The 19,298-nt window shown below is 38.9% G+C and overlaps 1 protein-coding gene across 5 annotated transcripts in view; it reads left to right on the forward strand.

Annotated features, from left to right (window-relative positions):
* arvcfb (ARVCF delta catenin family member b) overlaps positions 1-19,298 on the forward strand; it is a 362,128-nt gene that overhangs the window by 259,517 nt on the left and 83,313 nt on the right. For all 5 annotated transcript variants that reach the window (XM_041202618.1, XM_041202617.1, XM_041202621.1 and 2 more), the window contains 2 exons: positions 4,990-5,489; positions 16,446-16,629. In XM_041202618.1, the coding sequence (XP_041058552.1) occupies positions 4,990-5,489; positions 16,446-16,629 (684 nt within the window). The remainder of the gene's footprint in view (positions 1-4,989; positions 5,490-16,445; positions 16,630-19,298) is intronic.

Raw genomic sequence — 19,298 nt, forward strand, 5'->3', positions numbered from 1 at the left:
CTGCTGGTTAACCTTCTGTAACATGTTTTCTGAAGTGCTTTTTAAGCCTCTATTTAAGGATGTCTTGTTTGGGTGGATCAATCGCAGGGATGTTATGATAACCTGATGCTTCAAAAACAGGAAGATTTAACAAAAAGTCATTACATATTTAAATTCTGCTTCACAATCTTTTTCATCTAACAAAATTGGCTAGCACATGCTTCAATTTGAGGAATATTTTGTATTTTTTAGTGCAAGTCTTTAGGTATATATGAAATTAGATATAATTTCAGGAAAGATTTCTTATTAGAAAATTTCAGTTTCAAAATGTGGGTGTTGGCCCTTTTCCTTTAATTCATTAATGCTGAAATAGGCTGCCAATTTTTCACTCCGCGATATTTAGTCTCTGCAGCAGAACATTTACTTGTTTGCTACACCGAAGAGAATCGGTAACTGTTGGCAGATCCAGATGGGTTTAAAATCTGGGGCAAAGCTTGTGGCTTATAAAAATTGTCAGCACTTGATGAATGTTGTGGTATTAAGCAGCTTCCCAGATTTTGTAATTCATTTTATAGTATTTCTTTCCCTCATTATTGACTTAAGCTTTTCATGTTTAAAAATACCTGTTTGGAGGCTTCCAATACTGTTGCCAATCCTTTCTTAACATTTAGCTTTGACACTTGATGGATTACCTTTTGCTTCAATTGACACTAAATTTTCTAGCTCAAATGGCAGGCAACCATGAATCAGTTTGTCAGGCAGCATCTATGGGGAGAGGAGAAAATCAGAAATAAAAACAGAAAATGCTCATAAAATTCGGCAGTATGTGCTCCCTGATCTGAGTGCTTCCAGCATTTTCTCTTTATTTTTCTGTTTTCCAGCATCTGTATTAGTTTGATTTTCTTTTTATTGCTTGAGTGCTACACTCAGTGTCACTGTGCACAGTTCCAAAGCTTAATGGACTTTGAGTAGTTCCAATAATATTCTTTCATGTGAAATTACCTCCACCAGTTGTCATTCCTCCCTCTTGCCCCACCCTCATCCCCTAATATCTTGACTGTTGAACAGCTAGTGTTTATAAAATGCTAAAAGTAACATTTTAATTTAACACATGCTCTAAGATTGAGATCCTTATTGTTACTCCTTGACATTTATATTCTGTGCCTCATGTGATAAAACATGGACTTAGCTTTTTGTTTACAGCCTCATAAACCTTCTGTTTACTACATGAACCTGTACCCTAAACCTCTATGCTTCCGTGGCACTGATATTGCTTCCATTCAGCTTATACTTATTTTGTTTTACCTAAAATATATAATTTCACACCTAACTGTATTCCATTTTGGCAATATCCCTTTGTAATTTAACTCTAGCTTATCAACATTTCCTCTAATTTCCCTTTGCTGTGCGTGACCAGTTTGTCCCCTGCACAGCATATTCCCAATTGCTGGTTGGCCCTGCACCTGTTCAGAGGGAATGTCGTTCATCATCTGCTTATTTCAATACCAAATCCTCTCTGCCTATATCCAAATTAGTGCGGTTGGTGTAAAGAACCCCTGAGACAAGACTAACTTCTTGCAACCATTCTGGAAAGCTATCCTTTGCTCCTGTACTGTTTTCTCTCTTTTAAATAATTATTAGTCCCCTTAATTCCCCCTCCTTACTCTTCTACGGTAATCTCCCATATTTATCAAAGGCATTCCGAAACCCATGTGAACAGCACCCACTATATTTCCTGCATTGAAAACTTGAGGTTTGTCAAGCACTATGCTCCCTCTTGAAATCCATGCTAGCTGTTTGTAACTATTAATTATGGAACAGATGTGGAAAACACAAGCTGATTTTTTAAAAAAAATTTGTTGCTTATGGCTCAAGTACTTCAAACTCAGAAGTGGGGGAAAACTATTCTATTGTGAATGAGAGGGTGGGTGGAAGTGCAAATCCAAGAAAGAGAAGGAAGCTATTTTCCCCATCATTGGACTTGAATTTGACAACTCGGACCTGGGGTGTCCTTGAATCCACTCCTGTAGCTGAATTTCTTGTGAGAAGATAGTGGATTGGCCACACCTCTGAGGAAATTCCGGCCCCAGGAATATTCCAGTAACCCTGATTTAAAGTTAATCCCCTCAATTAGGCTGTTAACCAAGTAGATTCATGTTGCAATTTAATAACATTTTTGGCAATTCAAAATCTTTTTGTTTGATTTGATAAGGTGTCAGCAGTTTTGAGTGTGCAGTTGATCTGCTTTTGGCCTTGACTATTAATTGTACAACTACATGTGCCCTTGGAAGCTTAATCTGAAACTGGGCAAGTTGCTGAACATGCATTTGGCGAGAATATTGTCACATCTACCAATTTAATGTAGGCCCCCATTGTCAAATCACTAGAAGTCCTGTATTGGCTTGATATAATTTTTTAAATATACATGTTGAATGGGTTAAGTGTGTGAGCATCTTATTGTAAGCCACTTACAACGTGCCTTTACTGTGGGTTTTTAAACCTGGTGAGGCAAATGTTTTACTCATGGTGTAATGCATAATCAGTGCTTTTGAAAGAAGGACTTAATTACAATTCTATCACACAGTGAAAAAGTTGAAAATTCTCAGAAGGTCTGGCAGCATCAGTCGATAGAGAAACAGATGTTGCCAGACCTGCTCATCATTTCCCCTTTTTATTTCAAATTTCCGGCATCTGTAGTACTTTGCTCATATAAAGAGAAATTTAATCGAGTGTGATTGACTTAAACTAATGTCAAGTATCCAAGACAACATGTATCTCTTTCCACACCAGCTATATTTGGCAACTACGCACAAACCATAATCAGTGCTGCATTGTGTTTTTTTTCTATCACCTCCTGTCTAGAGTCACTGAGTTGAGAGAGTGAGAATCATTTGAGCTAGGCTCACCACAAAAGAGAGAAAATGTTTGATCTTTAGACCCCCTGGGCAGATAAAAACCAAAATTCTACTAAATGGTACTTTCACTTATGTCATCAGAACTAATCCAGAAGAAGGTTAGCAATTAAGGAATTAATAATTTCACTTTGGCATCAGTTTTAAGCACGTCCAGTAAAAAATCTTCAAAGCTTAGAATATAGCTTTAAAGCCCATATGGAAGTATAGACAAATGAGGGCTTGTCCATTTTGGGCCTTTGGGAACTGGATTTGAGCACAGTCCAGACAAAAAATGTATCGATTTAAAATTCTTACTGTAGAGTTATCTGAGTTTGTGTTGAGAAAGAGTAGAAAGAGATTCAAGCTGCATTCAACCCATCTGATATTTGACTTAATGCCCTCTGCTGACATTGGAGTCACAAATGCACAAGTGTTCTCTCCGTTCCTCTTAGTTAGTTGCAAACTAATCTGAATGTTTAAAAAATGTTTTAAATTCATATTCCAACAGATCTACTAATTGATTAAAATCATTGGACCATGCTAGCTATTGTCATTTTGTAGATGGGATTCTCTGACAGTCAACATTTTAAGCATTCTTGTAACCTGTCTGTAGCCTTTGATGCATTTGACCCCATGATCCTCTTTCAACTCCTTTCCACTGTTGACTGTTGTATAGCTGGGTGAGACTGCACTTATCCGTTTTTATTTTAACCCGTCTACTTGTGGCTCAGAATCATCCACAATGACTTTTCTTTCTGCTCCTGCACCATTACAATGGGTGTTCCCCAAAGATCTAACCCTAGCCACCTTCTTGTTCTCATCTATACACTACCCTTCAACAACAGCACCAGTTTTCACATGTGTGACCTGATGACACCCAGCTCCCCCTGACGACCACCTGTCTTGACGACTCCACTGCTTAAAATAACAGACTACTTGAAGCGCTCGATGAACAGAAATTTCTGCCGATGAAATATTGGGAAGAAATGAAGCTATTGTCTTCGGTCCCTGGCAAAAACTTTGTTTCAGCTGATTCCATCCCTCTCCGGGCAACTGCCTTAAGGCTGTTTGCAACCTTGTGCGTCCTGTTTGACTGAGATGCTCAACTACATATCTGCGCCGTGACTAAGGCTGCCTAATGACACGTCCATAGCATTGCCTGACTCTGTTCGTGTCTCAGCTCATCTGCTGCTGAAACTCTTATCCATGCCTTTGTTAGCTCCAGACTTGACTATACCAATGTGCTCCTGGCTGACCTCCCACATTCTACTTAACCTTGGGCAGCAGAGTTTTGGATGACCTCTAGTCCTTACTTGCACCAAGTCCACTATCCCTGTGATCACTGATTTACATTGGCTCCTAATTAAGCAATGCCTTGATTTTTAAAATTATCATTGTTTTTGAATCCCTCCATGGCCTTGCCCCTTCCCATCTCATTATACTCTTCCAGCCCCACAACCTGAGATATCTGCACACTTCTAATTCTAGCCTCATGAGCATACCTGAATTTAAATGCTCCATTATTGGTGACCATATCTTCAGTTGTCTAGACCCTCAGCTCTGGAATTTCCTTCTTAAACCTCTTTGCCTCTATCTCTCTCTTGGCTTCTTAAAGCTTACCTCTGATCAGGCTATTGATCATCTGCCTTAATATTTCCTTATATGGCTGTGTCAAATTTTGCTTGGTTAAAGCTCCTGTCAAAGGCTTTGAGATGTTTTATTTAATTGAAGGTGGTTCATAAGTACAAGTTGTTGGTCTTCAAATGACCCCTTTTAGGTCCTGAAGCTAAAAATATAATATTGAAAATACCAGCATTTGTGAAGAGAAAAAACAGCTTTTGATGTTCCAAGTGTTTCTTTCGTCAGAATAGTCAGTAATCCATTCTATTGTTCTACCCAAGTTGACTGACCTTTTTTTAATCCGATTTTCAGCTTTTGGACTTTCCATGTTGCTTTACCTATTTAAAGTCCAGTTTGTCCTCTTGAGTCATGTCTTAATTTGATAATTATTGGCAAATCAAATTACGGAGTATAAGTTAACTATTTTTGCGTAAGGGGAGATCAAATGGCTGTGCTTTACTTACACGATCTGACTCAAATTCTGTTTCTGTTTTAGAGGTTATGAAGATCCTATTGAAGCAGAGATCATTGAAGATCGGATTCCATATCTGACAGGCGTGTACAATGCACCACTAGCGCAACCAGAAAGGGGGAGCATGGCCAGCCTAGACCGGCTTGGAAGACGCTCACCGTCTATAGACAGCATCCGCAAAGATCCCAGGTGGCGGGACCCTGATCTTCCAGAGGTTATCGCAATGCTCAGTCATCACCTTGACCCAGTTAAATCAAATGCTGCTGCCTATCTGCAGCATCTGTGCTATGAGAATGACAAAATAAAAAAGGAAGTGAGGCAGCTAAAGGGTATACCTATTTTGGCTGGACTTCTGGATCATCCGAAACCAGATGTTCACCGTAGGGCTTGTGGCGCCCTGAGAAATATTTCGTATGGTAAAGATCATGACAGCAAAGTAGCGATCAAGAATTGTGATGGAATTCCTGCCCTGGTTCGATTACTAAGGAAGACCAATGACATGGAAGTTAGAGAACTAATAACAGGTAAGTACAGTGGGGAAATTACTTATGCGTTGAGAATTGGCTGTCACAAGTCACTGCATTCAATCAACTGAACTTGTCTGTCACCAGATGGCTGTCTGTAATTGAAAGCGACCAGCATGTGGCTTTGGCCTCGAGTGTCAATCCCAAGTGGTCAGTTGCTTTAAATTGAGTGCCAAACAATGGCTTAATGGTACCCAGTTGGTGGGTGAATTTTAGAAGTCCTTCTTCATGGCAGGAAAGGATGCAGTGTATTCATTCTACGGATCTGCTTGCTGAGTGGCTCTTTGCCAGCTGGCAGATCTGAAAAGCTGTCTTCATGAAGCTGAGATCTGAAGCCGCATTTCCATGACCACATAGGGAGAAATTGCCTGTGGAATTGATTAAATTGGGGGAGAGGAGGTAAAAAAGGGATAAATGCTTTGCATTAAACATGTTAAGTGTTTTCCTCCATGTTGGTACATTACTTCTGATTCTGTGTTAATTTCTTTGACTTAGAAATTACGTTTTAGAGCAGTGCTGTGTCAGAAACAGCTTAATGAAATTTTCCATGTGCCCATCAGGATATAGATTTGTTGTTCAGAGCTTTTTTCATGTTGCTATTCTTTTTAATGTTAACTATGTAGCAGTGTTGAATTAAGAGGATGGTACTGATTATATTTGTGATGAAAATCTTCTTGCATTTGGTCTAAATATGCAAAGACTTAGCCAGTATTGATAGCTGTTTTCAGAGCATGAGGTGCAAAACCTAGGATTAAAAATAAGTAATAATCTTCATGTAGCATATAGTTTATTTAATATTTGGGATTTTAGCTTTGATATAGAAGCTGAATAATAAGTCAGGTAGTAGACTTTAGTTGCTGCTGCAGACATGAGGTGGGCCATCTGAAATCCAGGCAACACTGAAATGTAACCTTGTGTCCATCAGTGCAGACAATGTTACCAAGAAATCAATTTCTACAACATAATTGCAAATAATACGTAACCTGAGTTATCAATTAGGTAAGGTATTTTTTGTTCCCTATTTGAGGCTATCTTTGGCTAAAATTAGTGAGTGCAAGACAATATAACCCACTAAGGCACATTTTAATCAGATTATGTGACTGGATTGACAGAAAATGCAACAATTTGGAAATGCTTTTTTAGCATGCTTAAGTTAGTATGTCTCCCCTTTAGGTTCAAGCCAGACTCCAGGACTTGCATATGTAACCTGGACTAACTCTTCACATCAGTACTGAGGGAATGCTGCAGTTTTCAAAGTGCCATCTTTTCTCCTCGGTGTCTTGGTCAATACTCTCCATCAACCAATGAAACAGATGAACTAGTCATTCACCTCACCATTGTGTTGGGACTTGGTGTCCAAGGTGGCCATCATGTTTGCCTACATATCAGTAACTGCACAATATATTGTGTGTGCAGTAGTTTGGGCTGTTTGAGAATTCTGACAAGTTATTTAAAACTGCAGTCTTATTCCTTTTAATTTATGCAGATAATTACCGATAGTTATAACACTGATTGGCAATCAGGATTTAGAGCAAGATTCTGAATGGGATGAGAAATTGGAAGGGGTGTAGAAAGAGGTAATGGTTCTGCTTAAATGTTGTCTGCGATGAACCATTTGCGACATAATGGAAAGTTGCTACAACCTGCTAATCAAGGAGATTCACTATTTCCCAGCTGCTTGAAGAATGAAGCATGTTGTGTGCTGAGGAAGTGGCATCTTGTTTTATTGTCTAGGCAAAGAGTTGCATTTGTGTAACTCCTTGTCATTTGATATAAATGCAATGGAATTTTTTTCTGCTGAGTGGCATGTTAAGAGGAAAAGTGCACCACTGACTAATTGATTTATCTTGGATGGTGGAATTATTGGCCACCACACTGAAATAACGCACTCCACTCCTTTCAAATAGCATCATGCAATTGAAATATTGTCTTGAACAGCAAGTTGACCCTCTGGTTTAATATCTCATACTAAGAACAGCAGCTCCAACAATGCAGTACTCCCTTGTTTCTGTGTTGGACCATCAGCCTTGAATGAGTGGATTTGGGTACAGAAATATATGCACAAGATTGATTGACCCTGACTAGCAAGAAGGTAAGTTCTGCTACTGTGGCAGAGTTCCACTCCTCTGTTACAAATTTAGGTAATGTATTCTTGGAACTTGGATACCAAGCAGACAGAGTAATGCATGGCAGCCACTGACATATTAAAAACAAGCCCAGAGGCCTATCCAGGGAGACACGTTATTTATAAAGTCACAATACACGAATAAAAGAGTGAGTCCTAGCTAGACAAATGACTGGAAGACAACCAGAACATTGTGCTGTTCAAATGCACAGTTTAAGCTACTGAACTCCAGCAGTACTTCTACATAGACACAGGGAATCTAAATTTTATGCTGCTACCTTTACTATTGCTTTTCACACTTCAGATAATTGGAGGCGGGAGGCAAGAGATTGCATCCCATACTGGGTAAACCAAAATCAAACTTGTTTGGATATCTCAGGTTAGTTTATGGACCGAAACATGGGTTTCTGCATGTCAGACACCAGACTGCCAAAAATTAAAATTGAAGCATAACAATGGTATTTGACTGTAGCTAAGTCCTGCAAGTGAATGCGATACCTAACTCCATCTTAACTTTATTGTTCATTCTCCACAAGAACAGCAGCTCAAACTGGGGCTTCAGTCCTAGCCAAAGAAAGATTGCTTTCGAAGAACCTCCAAAGTTATCCTCCCCTATCACCTGAGTCTGTGCAGGGACTGCTAACTAGAATTCTGTGGAAATTATTTTTTATGAAGAGATTGTACATGAAAACAATTTATGGCAAAGTATAAATTGAGTTAGATATCCTGATTTTAAATTTAAAAATAAATGATTTATCAACATGCTTTAAATCATTATTGGCAAAATAAATAGTGCTCTGGCACATGCTTTACTCCACACAAGTTAGTGAAAAGTCCATATGTCTGTGACAATTCTGTAAAATAGCTTAGCTTGCCTTTGTTTATTCTTGCCCCGAGTCATCATCTTTATTATAGTGCGATAGCTGAATGATTTCAAGTACATTCATGTAGACCATTCACATAATGAAAATCAGTGACTGTGTGTGTGGAGCTTGGAGGGGCTGATAGCAATATCTACATTTTACTTCAAGTGGAGTTAGGTATCGCATTCACTTGCAGGATTTATCAACAGTAGAATAACATTGTTATGCTTCAATTTTAATTTTTGACAGTCTGGTGTCTGACATGCAGAAACCCATTACCAAATGATGTTTCAGCCTATAAACTAACCTGCTGAGATATCCAAACAAGTTTGATTTTTGGTTTACCCAGTATGGTATGTAAGTCTCTTGCCACCCAACACCCCACCCTCCAATTAACTGAAGTGTGAAAAGTAACAGAAAAGGTATCAGCATAAAATTTAGATTCCCTGTGTCAATGCAGAAGTACTGCTGGAATTAAGCAGATTAAACTGTGCATTTGACAGCACAAAGTGCTGGTTGTCTTCCTGTCATTTGTCTGGCTAGGACCCACTCTCCCTGTTGCACCATTGATTTAGCACTGAGTGCAAATAATTCCAAGCCTCGCTAAAACATCGTGTCTTCGAGGATTCAGGAATGACTTGTGCTCATTGGTCAATCAGCAACCTTGGAGTACCCACACCTCCCTGGTTCAAGCATTGGTTGACGAATCTGTTCTGAAGGGTTGCCTTTGGCTCAGACTTCATGCTTGTCATCTTAGAACCATCTCAACCCTAAAGGTAGATTGCTTGGTTTCTCTTTCCCTCACTTGTAAATCATTAAACAACTGATCACAAACATATGAGCACAGCAGCATGGTAAGCGACAGAAACCACTGCTAAATATCTGTATTTTGCCAATATCCTAAGCATAGCATGGTCGCACCACATCCCACAGGAGGGTTCTGCCAACTGGAAATGTGGAACTTCAGTGGAATCTGCTAGCCTCTCCCAAACCTAATAGGTGTATTTTTTAAAAAATGGTTGAGGGTGAGTTGATCTGATTGCTAGCTAAATCCTTTATATGTCATTTACAGTACGCAAGTTTGCCTAGACTAAGGGTCTGAAGAACCTGATTTTGATGGAAATTAATACTTCTGTGTAATGGTGGGTGTCTGTCAAATACCTTGCAAATGGCTATTTTTACAGGATATTAGTGCATGCTCCTGATTTCTAGGTCAAAAACACAAATCATGCATGTTATAGACATGTATGTGAAAAGTAATTTTTATCATTGTATACAAGCATTGCTTTGTGTTAACGTAAACTGCACCTTGCTAACTCGTTGAAAATTTAATTCTAACCAAATTGATTTTGTGTTGGATTGCTCCTGGTTGGCCATACTCCACAAATAGTATTAACAAAAAAATGCCAGAAACACACTGTAGGTCTGACAACATATGTGATGAAGATGGAATTAACTTTTCAGGTCTGTGATCTTTCATCAGAAATTGTGTTTAAGTGACTTGAGTTTTTTGATGAGATAACAGAGAAAAGACTGATGAGGGTAATGCTGTTGATATGTACACCCAGAAGGCATTTGATGAAGTGCCGTATAACAAACTTGTGAGCAAAGTTCTAGCTCATAGAATAGGGACAATAGCGACGTGGATACAAAATTGGCTGAGTGACAGGGGAAAAAAAAGTGCTGGTTAATGAATGTTTTTCCCATTGGAGTAAGATTTGTAATGGTGTTCCCCAGGGGTTGGGACCCTTGGTCTTCCTGATATATGACTTAGATCTTGGTGTACAGGGTACAATTTCAAAATTCACGAGTGATATGAAACTTAGAAGCATTCTGAACTGTGAGGAGTATAGTGTAGAACTTCAAAAGGACATAGTGTTTGGTGGAATAAGCGGGCAAGTGGAAGATGAAATTTAATGCAGAGAAGTGTGAACTGAGCAAGGAGATGCAATGTGAAATAAAGGATACAATTCTAAAGGGGATACAACAGCTGAGGAACCTGGGTGTATGTGTACTTAAATCATTGAAAGTGGTGGAGTAGGTTGAGAGGGTGGTTAATAAAGCATCATAGGCTTTATTAATAGGGTCACAATGTATAAAAGCAAGGAAACTATGTTAAACCTGTACAGAACGTTGGTTCAGCCTCAGCTGGAGCATTGCATCCAATTCTGGGCACCACACCTGAGGAAAGATGTGAAGGCACTTGAGTGCAGAAAATATTCACCAGAATGGTCCCAGAGAGAAGGATTATATTAATGGATTGGAGAAGTTAGGATTGTTTTCCTTGGAGAAGTTAGGATTGTTTTCCTTGGAGAAGTTAGGATTGTTTTCCTTGGAGAAGTTAGGATTGTTTTCCTTGGAGAAGTTAGGATTGATTTCCTTGGAGAAGTTAGGATTGATTTCCTTGGAGAAGTTAGGATTGATTTCCTTGGAGAAGAGAAGATTGATTTCCTTGGAGAAGAGAAGATTAAGAGGAGATTTGACAGGTGTTCAAAATCATGGGGAATCTGGACAGAGGAGATGGGGAAAAATGTTCCCATCGATGAAAGGATCGGGAACCAGAGGGGACAAATTTAAGGTAATTAAACAATGGCGACATGAAGGAGAACTTTTTCATGAAGCGAGTGGTTGGGACCTGGAATGCACTGTTTAAGAGTGTGGTGGAGGCAGGTTCAATCAAGGCGTTCAAGAGAAAATTGGACTGATAACTGAAATGGAAGATGTGCAGGGCTGCAGGGTAAGTGCAGTAGGTAAACTGCTCTTGCAGGGAGCTGGCATTGACACACCAGGCCGACTGGCCACTTCCTATGCTGTGATAATTCTGTCATTTCATATTTCCAGCATCCATAGTAGTTTGCCCTTCTACAAATAGTTTTCCTTGTTGCATACAGGGAATGAATATAATTTTGGGAAAAGCATTCTCTACCTTTGCCTTTGCTTCCACAAGTTTCTTTCCACTTTGTTTTTTTTTCTTACCCCAGCAAGATATCCTCCTATTCTTTGCTCCCTCAAGTACTTAGCTAGATTTCCCTTAAATACATCTATGCTATTCACTTCAGCCACTCCATGTGGTAGGGATTGACACATTCTCACCACCATTTGATTTAGAAGTGTCTCCTGAATTGCTTATTGGATTTACTTGTGACCATCCTATTCATGGCTCTGAGTTTTGCACATCTCCACTTGTGGAAGTATCATCGCTATGCCATCCTGTTAAACTCCTTCACAATTTTAAAGACCTCTATCAGCTCACCTCTGTCTTTTCTTGAGCAAATAGCATGAGTGGTGTACTGTCCTGAACTCTTTGTTTCCATAGCCCTCTTCCCATTCCCCAAATTACTGGTGCACCTTCCCAAATAATTAATTTAGTGGTGCCTTCCTAGTTTTTAATGACATTTAGTTCTGTAAAGTTATTTGATGCAAGTTATATTTAGTCCTGTTCCCTAACTGTTACGCTTCCAACTGAGGTTACCCCTGGACAAGCCTGACCTCAGAGTGGAACCCAGCTTGATAGATCCTAACTTTTATTTGTTTGTTTAGATACGTGGGAGAGTAGCTACTGAACAGAAGCACAGGGGTCAGCTGATGAACTTTTAACAAAAGAATAAAATATATAGTTCATCACTTTTTGTTCAATAAATTAGAATACTCCTTTACCCACAGCTGTACCTTTACAGATGTATATAAATTTGTAAGGATAACACAAGTTACAAAAGATATCTTATACTCTAATGTACACAGTAAGTACACAGTCCATGTAAACCTCTGGCACCCTGTGGCCGGACACACCACACTCTGAAACCAAATGACAGATGACACCTCAAACAGATGCTATGGATCTCTCCTCAACTTCCCGCAGACGCTTGTCACACTGTGAGCTAACCAGTCTCACTGCACTCCATCTTTCACACGAGGGTTTCCAATCTGCCCTCTCCAATAACTTGCTTTGGAATCTTCTCCCAAACTGGCATTTTCTCTCAGACGCCTTCCGCAAGAGCTCCCCTCCAGGGTTTTGTACCCTCCTTCTGATGTTCCTCTTCCCTGGGTCATCATATGCATTCAAGCTGTCTTCCACACACTGAGTGAGAGACAGCCGTCCACAGTACACCACTGTTTCACATGCCCATAACAGAGTTACAGACCTTCAGCCTTCTCTTTGGACCTTTATTGTCTCTTGCAAGTTGTTCTTACTTTAAATCTACTTTCTACAGCTTTTGTCTCTTTAAATCTGAAGCATGGAGCCCTTCTCTCTGCCCCTCAATCCTAACTTCACTTAACTGGACCTTTTCCCAGGTTCTTGTGCTTCTCTTGAATAGAAGGTCGTCTTTGGATTTTCTCCTCTTCCATTCCCCTGGATTTTTGTGGTTTTCCTTTAGCTTGGAACTGGCTATCTGTCCCCTTTACTCCAGTCTCTCCTGGCAGCAACTTTCAGAGCCAACTGCACTCAAACAGCTTTCAACACAACTGCTGATTCTGTTGTGTGTGTGTGTGTGTGTCTGGGAGAGGGACCTGCCCCTCTCACACCTGTTGCTAGGCAACCGTTGAACTTTTCTACCTTGTGTGTTTACCTTTACTTTAGGGGTCATAAAGCTTCTTATTAGAAATGCGCGCAGTCCTTTTAAGGTGAAACTAAAACTCCATTTGACCTTTTTTAACACAGATACAGAAATACAAATCAAACTTAAACTTTAAAGCTATAGGTCATTCCTAACACCCACAAATACAAATGTAAATGATTTACACTATCTCTATTTCCTGACATTATTATTTGGAAAGGGCTGTGTGTATTGAATTGTAAAGTCCAAAGTAGATATGCTATTTTCCACACTTTACAAAACCTCTTGAATTATTTGGTTTATGGTATCTGAGAAGGTGGGAGGAGGGAGGGGTGTCAATTGTTCATGGCAGAATATCTAAAACACATTTAGAAAGTGAAAGTAGAAAACTTTGCTTCCTTGATTTTCAAGTGAAGGCTTGGTAAACAAAGGACCCAAAAGGAAAAACACAATTACTGAAAGGGAGATGAGTGACGCTGAGCTTAGTGTCTCACATTGATAGCGATTACTTTTATATTACAGAATTGCAAAACCGAGGATTAATGCTGGATTTATTGTTTGAATTTGATATTGCACTAATCCACAGCCAGCTTTTCCTGTAAGGAGTTGGTACGTTACTATTTGGCAGAACCTCATGCATGCATCTGTTGCTATGTGACTGATTTGTAAAAATTTTAGGCAATTTGTCATAAGGATTACCTGATATATTTTTAATTTTAGAAAAATATATTTTTCCTTGTAAACAAGAAAAATCCAGCCCCTTTTACTATTTCCTTCCTCACAAGCACAGAATTTCGACACAATAGTCAGAAAGTAGATTTTTATGATGAAACTTGACAGTAATAGACCATCAGTATGATTGATTAGTTTTAGTACATGAAATCTGACGTGTTCTCTTAATTGTACAAGGTTTTAATTGACCTTACCATTCCTGAAAACAAAACAAAAATACCTGGAAAAACTCAGCAAGTCTGGCAGCATCTGTGGAGAGGAACACAGTTAACGTTTCGAGTCTGCATGACTCTTCAACAGAACAGAGTTCTGAAGAGTCATGCGGACTCGAAACATTAACTGTGCTCCCCTCCTCAGATGCTGCCAGACCTGCTGAGTTTTTCTAGATATTTTTGTTTTCGATTTCCAGCATCCGCAGTTTTTTGCTTTTACCTGAAAAAAAAATCCTGTTTGAATTTGTACAACCTACCCTTAACTTGGTAGGCAACTTTTTCTGAGCTCCTGAATAGTTATGATCTGCCTTCAGGTGGATCTGTACACTAATGACAAGTGGAAGATGGCATATGTGAAGTGGTTCTGGGCTACATAGAAGTTGTTAATTTGTGATAAACTTTTAATTTATGTCTTTTTACATGCTTTTGTTAGGCTGAAAACCCCATCTTCCAAACAGCTTTCCAATGTGTTTTTATTAAATTGCATGATTCTGCTGAGAGTTACTATGAGCTAAGTATTGGAGTAATACAACCTTGTGCATTTAAATACAACTCCTCTCATTTAAAGAGCAGGAGATTTTAGAGGGAGAAGAGAATAAAAATGGATTGGAAATAGGAGTTGGGAAGGACACTGAAGTTGAGGTAGATGGCAGAAGCCAGAGGGGGAAAATTTTAGGAGGCTTTTGAATGCAGAGAAGGAGATGAGGATCAAGGAGTAAGGAGGAAGTTTGACATAGGCAACTTGTGATGGACTTGAAGGGAATAATGAGTAGTTTAGCCACGAGCAAATGGTGAATACTGGGGTGTACAGCTGAAGGAGGTTATTGGCATTGGGATGTAGCCTTGAAGAGATTGAAAATGACCTTGAGGATCTCATATTGAATCTGCTCAGACACAGGAAGGCAGTGGAGCTTGGGAAAGATTGGAGTGGAAGTACTTAAGCAAGAGAAGACAAGAAAATTCTACTTTGATACTTTCTTTGCTCATGTGGCCACCTTCATTCACCTGTCTCAGCTTGAAAGTGCTTCTTGGAGGTAGTGGGTAAGAGGTTGGGAGAGAGGTTTAAAAGATGTTGAAAGAAAAAATTTTGGTAATGGACTGTATATGGAGAAAATCTGAGCCTGGGTTTTGTATTGCTATTTGTATATGGAGAAAATCTGAGCCTGGGTTTTGTATTGCAGTTGATGGGAAATTATTTTGGAACTATTTTGGGAGGTTGTGATTTTATTGGTGAGGTCCTGACAACAAAATTTGGGTGATGCTGAGTTCTATATGGTTGTACTTTTAATGCCAGATTTTGTTAACTTGTTTTTTGAGAGTTTAATAACTAATACAGAATTGTGACACAATCCCATTTTAATGTGCTGTGCTTTCACCCTATAGTGCAGTAGTTTTCAAATTCTACTACAAATTCTCTTCACAAACTTATAAGGCCACAAAGCTTCTGAAAGTCAAAGTTAGCAGTTGATTTACCAACAGCCCTGGTAACCATGAAACTAGCATCAGTTGTCGTGTTTTTGTCGTGCAGTTATCACGTTCACCTCTCACGTAAGGTACTGGTTCACAGCCAGTCTGAAACATTATCAAGACTAGCTAATTTAAGTGTGAAGAACAATTTCATAATTGACATTTATGTGGTGGAGGCAGGTTCAGTCAAGGTATTCAAGAGAGAATTATAAAGTTATCTGGAAAGGAAGAATGTGCAGGGTTATGATAAGGCACAAGAATGGTACTAAGGTGCATTTCTCATTGGGAGAGCCGCACAGACATTGGGCCAAAAGGCTGCTTCCTATGCTGTAACAATTCTGTGATTAATACCAAATATAAATCTGAGTATAGTGGCATTTCATAAATTAAATTTTAAAGTTGTGATTTATGGAGTTTGGAATATTTGTCAGCCCAGACATTCTTTAACCTGAGATAGCTAATCATTTTTAAATTATGCATGAGAGGCACTTTACTACTCATACAGAAAGCTTTGTGAAAAGCACATTCCTAAGAAGCAGTGCCACATTGTGGGAAAGAGCAAGTGTAGCGATGGTGGCAATCGATACAAAAAATTTTAAACATGTTCATATATCAGCACAGCTGATGTAGTCATATTGGATAAATGTCAAGCTTAGAATTTTGGTGCTGTGACTTTGACATGGACTTTTGGAAGCTTTAAGTTAAAATGTGATTATTTGATGGGCTATAGGGAAAGGTCAGGGGAATGTGACTAATTGGATAGTTCCTGCAAAGAATCGGCACAGGCACAGTCAACCAAATAGTGCATCATTCTGATTCCTTGACAGCAAGTCTTTGCAGTTGCATAGTTAGGTTGGAATTTTGGTCTGTTGTGGCTTACAAGGTTTGCTAAAATATTTCTGGTTTGACAAAAGAAGAATTAATTTCAAGCCCATATTTGAGTCATCTAAATGAAATACCATTTATGTGCTGTCAAGATGTTTTCAATTTTCTTTGTGTAGGTACGTTGTGGAACTTGTCTTCCTATGAACCACTGAAAATTGTAATTATTAACCACGGCCTTCAGACGCTAACAAATGAAGTCATCATTCCTCATTCGGGCTGGGAGAATGAACCCAATGAAGATTCCAAACCACGTGATGCTGAATGGACAACAGTCTTCAAAAACACATCGGGATGTCTAAGGTGAATCTGCTTTTTAAAAAATAAGTTTCTTACTGTTTTGCATTGCTGTGAGTTAGTTGGCAGCATTCCAGTTTTAGAATAAGAAAGTTGTTAGTTCATACCCTATATTGCGACAGGATTTAAGGCAATGTTTCAGGCTGTACTACACTGGTTCAAGTGCTGTCTTTGGGGATGCGTTAAACCCGGCTACCTGTTCAGTGAGTGATAAAGATCTTAAGGCAGTTACTGAAGAAAACGAGCTGTCCACCGTATCCTAACCAGCATCCATTCCTCAACCAACATTACCGCAAAAGATAAATTGGTCATTCATCTCTTCTGTTTGTTGAACCTTCCTGTTTTTATGTTGGTCAACAAACAACATCTTTAGCATAATTTGTGTGGAGTGCTTTGAGATCTGACCACGCATGCAAATGCAGTTCTTTCTTACAGTTGGATGGGATATTATAAGCAATTCGATCGTGTGCATTTCGAGACTGTTGCACAAAGAAGTGATTAGTACACTGCCATTCATCCCCCAATCTGTATAAACATTGAAAGTTCATAAACCTTGAGAATTTTCAATTTCCATTCCATGTCTTTGTCCCTTTTGAGGAAAGTACCTATTTAAAATTATTCCTCTAGCTTTGACCAAAATTATTGTTCATGTTGCCATATTTGTTACAATAGGGCATTACAAAGGAGAGAGAGAGGCACTAGACAAGATGCAGAAAAGATATATGAACATGAGCAAAATGATGAGCCACATATATAAGATAATGACTAATAAATCCAATAAAGAATTCAGGAAATGTATTGACCCACGGAGTGGTGAGAAGGTTGAGTGCATCAAATAGTATGCGTACATCTAGGGAAATGAAATAAGCACATATGAGAAACAAATAGAAGGGTATGGTGATTTGGGGGAAAAAAAGGGCCGGAGAACAGATGAGACGGAAACGTTTTTGAATTTTACTTTTAGTTTGCTTTATATATGTAATATTGATTTGATTACTATCTTTGGTACGTTTGTTTCGTAAGTTAATAAACATTGAATCTCATGATATCTCCAGTGTATTTGGACAAGCTGCCTTCGGTGGTCCAGTTCCCCTAATTTGTTATGACTGGCTGGTTTGCAAAAGAAGATACAATCTTTACTTGCCTTTTCCTTCAGAAGTTTCAAAGATTGGCTCTCTCCTGTCGGATGATGAACTGTGTTTATGTCCCACTTGTTCACTGCAAAGTTCTGTTAACCTAGACAGTCTTATTTGCTCTTGCTCAGAACTCAGAATTAAACATCAAGTACCACAGTTTCAACAATGGAATTCAGTTCAATTCACGACATTCACACATGATCCATGCCCCTTGTTGGTCTTCCCTTAAAGCATCTTTAATTCGATTCATGGTTCTATCAGTGGCTCTTTGTTTTTCAGAAAATATAAGCTTTTTGTAAAAGCACAAGCCTTTTTGAGTAACTTATTGTTTTAATGAACCTAGACAATTAGCATTTTTTATGTGGGATTATGGGTGATGGCGCACAGACATGAATAACTTTGCATTAGTCAAGGTCAATGAGTCAGTCTGGTATTATCTGTTTCTGCACCTATTTCCTTGAGAGAAATCTTGCTTTTTGCCCACATGGGATCCACAGTAAATAGATGAATACAAAAGCTACCACCGTTTTGTAAAGTGATTAGTTGCAAGCAAATTTATAAAAAGTGTTCAGCAATATTTTCACAGACCTGTCTGACTAATGTGACGTTTAAACCCAGCTGTTTGAATTGTTTTTGCCCACGAAAAGCTCTGTTAAATGCACAACAGATGTTCACAAAATACAACATGTTAGCCGTAGTAAATATAGTCTATTCAATTCATGCTCACTCCTGTAAGCCATTACAACATATCTAAGCTTAATTTCCCATCTGTTTTTCATCAATAGTGTTTTTGCTTGAACTGCAGCACATTCTTGCAATGTGTTGGTTACTGTACTGTATAAACACTCTCCAGTTGTTTAGAAAATTACTTTATTTACCTTAGTTGCTTTTGATAGCTGTTTGGATCCACTAGTACACTTGAATTGAAAGAGAACATTGCAAATAAGGCTGACGTGGTGTCATCCAAATTTAAGACAAATCAGTTTTTCAGGTGGATATTGGGATAAACTGTGGTTAAACTTTATCAGTGCTCTCCCATTAACTGAGTTACTGTATAGCAATGCATGGGGCCTTCAGAAATGTACCCCCCATGGTGTTGATTAGATCTTTAGCTCAGCACTGGATTCTTTGGAAGACCATAATGTAAATTTACTTTTTTCAAATTCCTCCCTGCCTGGTTTAGAACTGCAGCCCCAGAGCCTGAGAGGGGGCATTTCCTTTCAGCTAAGGAATAGAGTATGCTAGGTGTAGTTGCATTTTATTCTTGCCCATCAACCATCATTCTCTTCTCATAGAGTATAAATTTGTTGATTTCCCTTGCATCGTCATCTTGTGAATGTCCTGATGTCTAATAACCTACCGTTTCCATGATGGACTGAACGCACATTAAAATCATGGCATAAATAGTACAGGAATGTTCTTGTAATCATAGAATAATAGAAATCAGAGCTTGCTTACAGCTAACTTATTGCCTTCATCTTGCTGACAAATTTCTATACCACGCTGAAATTTGTGCTGAATGCATTTTTAAGTGAAATA

The sequence above is a fragment of the Carcharodon carcharias genome, chromosome 13 (genome assembly GCF_017639515.1).
Source record: "Carcharodon carcharias isolate sCarCar2 chromosome 13, sCarCar2.pri, whole genome shotgun sequence".
Taxonomy (NCBI): Eukaryota; Metazoa; Chordata; class Chondrichthyes; order Lamniformes; family Lamnidae; genus Carcharodon; species Carcharodon carcharias.